This window comes from Borostomias antarcticus, assembly GCF_949987555.1.
Source record: "Borostomias antarcticus genome assembly, chromosome: 11".
NCBI lineage: Eukaryota > Metazoa > Chordata > Actinopteri > Stomiiformes > Stomiidae > Borostomias > Borostomias antarcticus.
This window is the reverse complement of record NC_140244.1, coordinates 27,570,296-27,575,295: the sequence shown is the minus strand read 5'-3', so window position 1 is coordinate 27,575,295 and position 5,000 is coordinate 27,570,296. Positions and strand designations below refer to the sequence as shown.

At 48.5% G+C, this 5,000-nt stretch overlaps 1 protein-coding gene across 1 annotated transcript in view; it reads right to left on the bottom strand.

Moving 5' to 3' along the window:
- Positions 1–3,328: 3,328 nt before the first annotated feature.
- tmem106c (transmembrane protein 106C) overlaps positions 3,329–5,000 on the bottom strand; it is a 15,618-nt gene continuing 13,946 nt past the window's right edge. Inside the window, exon 8 of the mRNA XM_084446275.1 lies at positions 3,329–3,962. Within this exon, the coding sequence (XP_084302401.1) occupies positions 3,833–3,962 (130 nt within the window). The 3' untranslated portion in view covers positions 3,329–3,832. The remainder of the gene's footprint in view (positions 3,963–5,000) is intronic.

The window sequence follows — 5,000 nt, the reverse complement described above, 5'->3', positions numbered from 1 at the left end:
GGTTTTCTGATTGCTCTTTATATGTAGTAATATATTTTTCTCACATCCAGCTAAGAAAGTGTAAAACAACAAAGTTAAACATTTGTTTGAAAAAGGAATTTATGTAATATGCTATTTTTTAAAAGAAAGCTTTGTATGCACAAATGAAGAATATAATTAAAGTGAAAAGTTGTGGTACCAAACCTCAAGGACTGGGTTTAATTCATAAGATCACAATCACAACAGCAATCTATTAAATAACTTTATTAGTTGACCATTCCCTTTTATAGAATAAAGCAAAAATATAAATTTCTTCAAAAAGCCATATCTAGCCAAAGCATGATTCAGTCATACATAATATCAAATACAAATCAAAACAATAAAAGAAAAGTAGTGTTTTTTTTATCAAAGCCCTGATCCACCAGTTCTGCATTAGCTCTGTAGTTTCTTTAATGAAAGCCTCATCCACTAGCTGTGTTCTAACTAACTAACTAACTCAGTACTCTGCACTCATACACATCCTCACAGGCTGTTGCAGCAGCAGAGTCAGGTTTTCATTCAAAGCTGTAGAACGCAGAGCTAGCTAGCCGGGGCTGTGATAGTAAACAGCTAACGCAGAGCTAGCTAGCCGGGGCTGTGATAGTAAACAGCTAACGCAGAGCTAGCTAGCCGGGGCTGTGATAGTAAACAGCTAACGCAGAGCTAGCTAGCCGGGGCTGTGATAGTAAACAGCTAACGCAGAGCTAGCTAGCCGGGGCTGTGATAGTAAACAGCTAACGCAGAGCTAGCTAGCCGGGGCTGTGATAGTAAACAGCTAACGCAGAGCTAGCTAGCCGGGGCTGTGATAGTAAACAGCTAACGCAGAGCTAGCTAGCCGTGGCTGTGATAGTAAACAGCTAACGCAGAGCTAGCTAGCCGTGGCTGTGATAGTAAACAGCTAACGCAGAGCTAGCTAGCCGGGGCTGTGATAGTAAACAGCTAACGCAGAGCTAGCTAGCCGGGGCTGTGATAGTAAACAGCTAACGCAGAGCTAGCTAGCCGGGGCTGTGATAGTAAACAGCTAACGCAGAGCTAGCTAGCCGGGGCTGTGATAGTAAACAGCTAACGCAGAGCTAGCTAGCCGGGGCTGTGATAGTAAACAGCTAACGCAGAGCTAGCTAGCCGGGGCTGTGATAGTAAACAGCTAACGCAGAGCTAGCTAGCCGGGGCTGTGATAGTAAACAGCTAACGCAGAGCTAGCTAGCCGTGGCTGTGATAGTAAACAGCTAACGCAGAGCTAGCTAGCCGTGGCTGTGATAGTAAACAGCTAACGCAGAGCTAGCTAGCCGGGGCTGTGATAGTAAACAGCTAACGCAGAGCTAGCTAGCCGGGGCTGTGATAGTAAACAGCTAACGCAGAGCTAGCTAGCCGTGGCTGTGATAGTAAACAGCTAACGCAGAGCTAGCTAGCCGGGGCTGTGATAGTAAACAGCTAACGCAGAGCTAGCTAGCTGGGGCTGTGATAGTAAACAGCTAACGCAGAGCTAGCTAGCCGGGGCTGTGAAAGTAAACAGTTAACGCAGAGCTAGCTAGCTGGAGCTGTGCTGTGTTGGTTCAGAGACCACAGATCAGGGACTTAAACCATCTCCTCCTTCTCTAATGTTCAGAGTCAAACCAGGCCACGCTTCCCTCAATGATGTAACCTGCTTCCCGCAAACCTGATTGTTGCTCTGATCTCAGGTCAGTTTGCTTCAGTCAGGGTGTAGGTGTGGGGACAGAAAGGACATGTCCTCATCACATCATGTCAATACCCCGAGTTTAGATAAATGACCTGAATTGAGAATAAAAAAGACCTAAAATTGTCCTATATGGCCCCTCCACTTCTCAGCTGGCTTCAGGCTGCTGCTCTGTCCTGGTTTTCTAATGGTGGATGAAACTAACGACCATCAGAGGTGGCAAAAACACACAAACAGATCTAGGATCAGGCGGCCAATGTAGCGTCTCACCACCTCAATCATCAACACTCACAAAACACCAAAAACACAACTCTTTAAGTTCAAGTAACTGAAATGTTAGACTAGGCCATGCCTACAGCGGGCGTGCGTCAGTAGAGATGCTGTGCTTCAGGAATATAGGAAGCTCAATGACCAGACCATGACCAGAGCCCCGGTCCAGACAACCCTTCCCATCCCTGGACACCACTGCACATCTCCCACCCGGCCTCTCTAGGAGGCCACAGCTGAGCTCCAGGCTGCTGCAGCCTGTTCATTTGTTCTCCATGAGTCAGATCTACACAACTGTCCATGTAAACAGGAAGTGGGATCTACAGGGCTGTCCAGGTAAACAGGAAGTTGGGGTTGTGTCTGAATATGACCGCAGATCTGGTCGATGCTGAGCCACTTTCATACACTAGCAGGCATCATCACTATGTTTATTACTTTACTGAGAGTTACAATATGAAGATGTTTATTGCATAACTGAGAACTGATCCTATCAATACTAGTTTGTTCTTCCCTAACTGAGAACTGAACATATCAATACTAAGATATTAATTACACTTTACTGAGTATCAGAACTGGGATGTTTACTCCCTTACTGAGTATCAATACTAGAATGTTTACTCCTTTAGTATCAATATCAGGATGTATATTACTTTGCTGAGTATCAATACCAGGATATTTATTCCCTTACTGATCCTATCAGGATGTATCAATATGATACACGGCTGTTTGGGTTAACAGATGTCAGCAATAATACTACTAGTAATAATAATCCCTCAGAAAACAGACCTAACCACCACTTGTCAATAGATAAACAATAAATAAACAATAGAAGATAAATAGCTAAATCATCTATTAGGTGCAAATCAATTGTCTTAAGCAAAAGGAGCGCTTTCTCTAGTTGTGTTAAATCCCTCATACAGTAGGTAACAGACGTCTCCCCTCCTGAAAGGACAGATCATTAGCACTCTATGCAATGTTGCTCACTACCTCAGTCATGCCGTCTAAGCGTTAAACAGGCCTGGATCTGCCTGGGTTGGGGTTCACTGGGAAGGGGCTAACCGGGCCAGACCTAGCTGGGCTAGCAGGGCCAGACCTAGCTGGGCTAGCAGGGCCAGACCTAGCTGGGCTAGCAGGGCAAGACCTAGCTGGGCTAGCAGGGCCAGACCTAGCTGGGTTGGGGCTAGCAGGGCCAGACCTAGCTGGGTTGGGGCTAGGCAGAACTCAGTAGTAGAGCCCCAGGCTCCAGCAGGTTTTGTTAGGCCTGTCAAATGCATAAATAAATAAATAACTCATCATCTACAGAGAGCTGCTTCTTCTGGTGTGTTTCACTCCTTTGTTGATCAGGATGAGGTCATCGGGACTGGGACGGGGGTGTGGTCTCGTCTGGGACGGGGTGTGGCCTCGTCTGGGACGGGGGTGTGGTCTCGTCTGGGGCGGGGGTGTGGTCTCGTCTGGGACGGGGTGTGGCCTCGTCTGGGGCGGGGGTGTGGTCTCGTCTGGGACGGGGGTGTGGTCTCGTCTGGGGCGGAGGTGTGGTCTCGTCTGGGATGGGGGTGTGGTCTCATCTGGGAGATTGTGCGGCTGCAGACAGCTACAGAACTCCCAGCATCCTCCTGCTGCTGAGAACAGCACTGATGCTTCTAGAACTGCTCTATTTACTGACGTGGAGTGTTACGTGTGTGTGTGTGATTGTGTGTGTGTGTGTGGATTGTGGGCAGAGTTGGCACCATCTCAAAATGCGTCAGGAGTGCCTATGCTCGTGTGCTTGTGCGTGTGTGTTTGTGGTGTGTGTGTGTGTGTGTGCTTGTGGTGTGTGCGTGTGTGCTTGTGGTGTGTGCGTGTGTGCGCGTGTGTGTGTGATGTCCGCAGGGTTCAGAGCCAGGACCGGGCTCGGGGTCGGGGGCGCTGGTGGAACGTGGAGTTGGAACCACAGTCTATGTAGCGGTAGGCTTCCAGAGTGTTCTGCGCTGTCCGCACCATGTAAGAGGTCTTCACTGACGTCCTGGAGACAGAGACAGGGACAGACATACTGAGACAACTCACAGACTGGGAGACTAAGATACTGGGAGACTCTGATATATACTGGGATACTGGGAGACTGATATATACTGGGATACTGGGAGACTGGGAGACTCTGATATATACTGGGATACTGGGAGACTCTGATATATACTGGGATACTGGGAGACTCTGATATATACTGGGATACTGGGAGACTGAGATACTGGGACACTGATATACTGGGAGACTAGGATACAGGGAGACTGGGAGACTGGGAGACTGATATACTGGGAGACTGATATACTGGGATACTGGGAGACTGATATACTGGGAGACTGGGAGACTGGGAGACTGATATACTGGGAGACTGATATACTGGGAGACTGAGATACTGGGAGACTGAGATACTGAGATACTGAGATACTGGGATACTGGGATACTGAGATACTGAGATACTGGGAGACTGGGAGACTGAGAGACTGGGAGACTGATATACTGGGACACTGATATACTGGGAGACTGAGATACTGGGAGACTGAGAGACTGAGAGACTGAGAGACTGGGAGACTGAGAGACTGAGAGACTGAGATACTGGGAGACTGAGAGACTGAGAGACTGAGAGACTGAGAGACTGGGAGACTGAGAGACTGAGAGACTGAGATACTGGGAGACTGAGAGACTGAGAGACTGAGAGACTGAGAGACTGGGAGACTGAGAGACTGGGAGACTGAGAGACTGAGAGACTGAGAGACTGGGAGACTGAGAGACTGAGAGACTGAGATACTGGGAGACTGAGAGACTGAGAGACTGAGAGACTGAGATACTGGGAGACTGGGAGACTGAGATACTGGGAGGCAAACAGACAGGGGAGCTGCTACTGGGGATCTGACAGAACCAACAGGGGCGCTGGGTGGAGCTGGGTGAGTCACGAGCAGACAGACAGACAGGCAGACAGACAGACAGACAGACAGACAGGCAGACAGGCAGACAGGCAGACAGACAGACAGACAGACAGACAGACAGACAGACAGGCAGACAG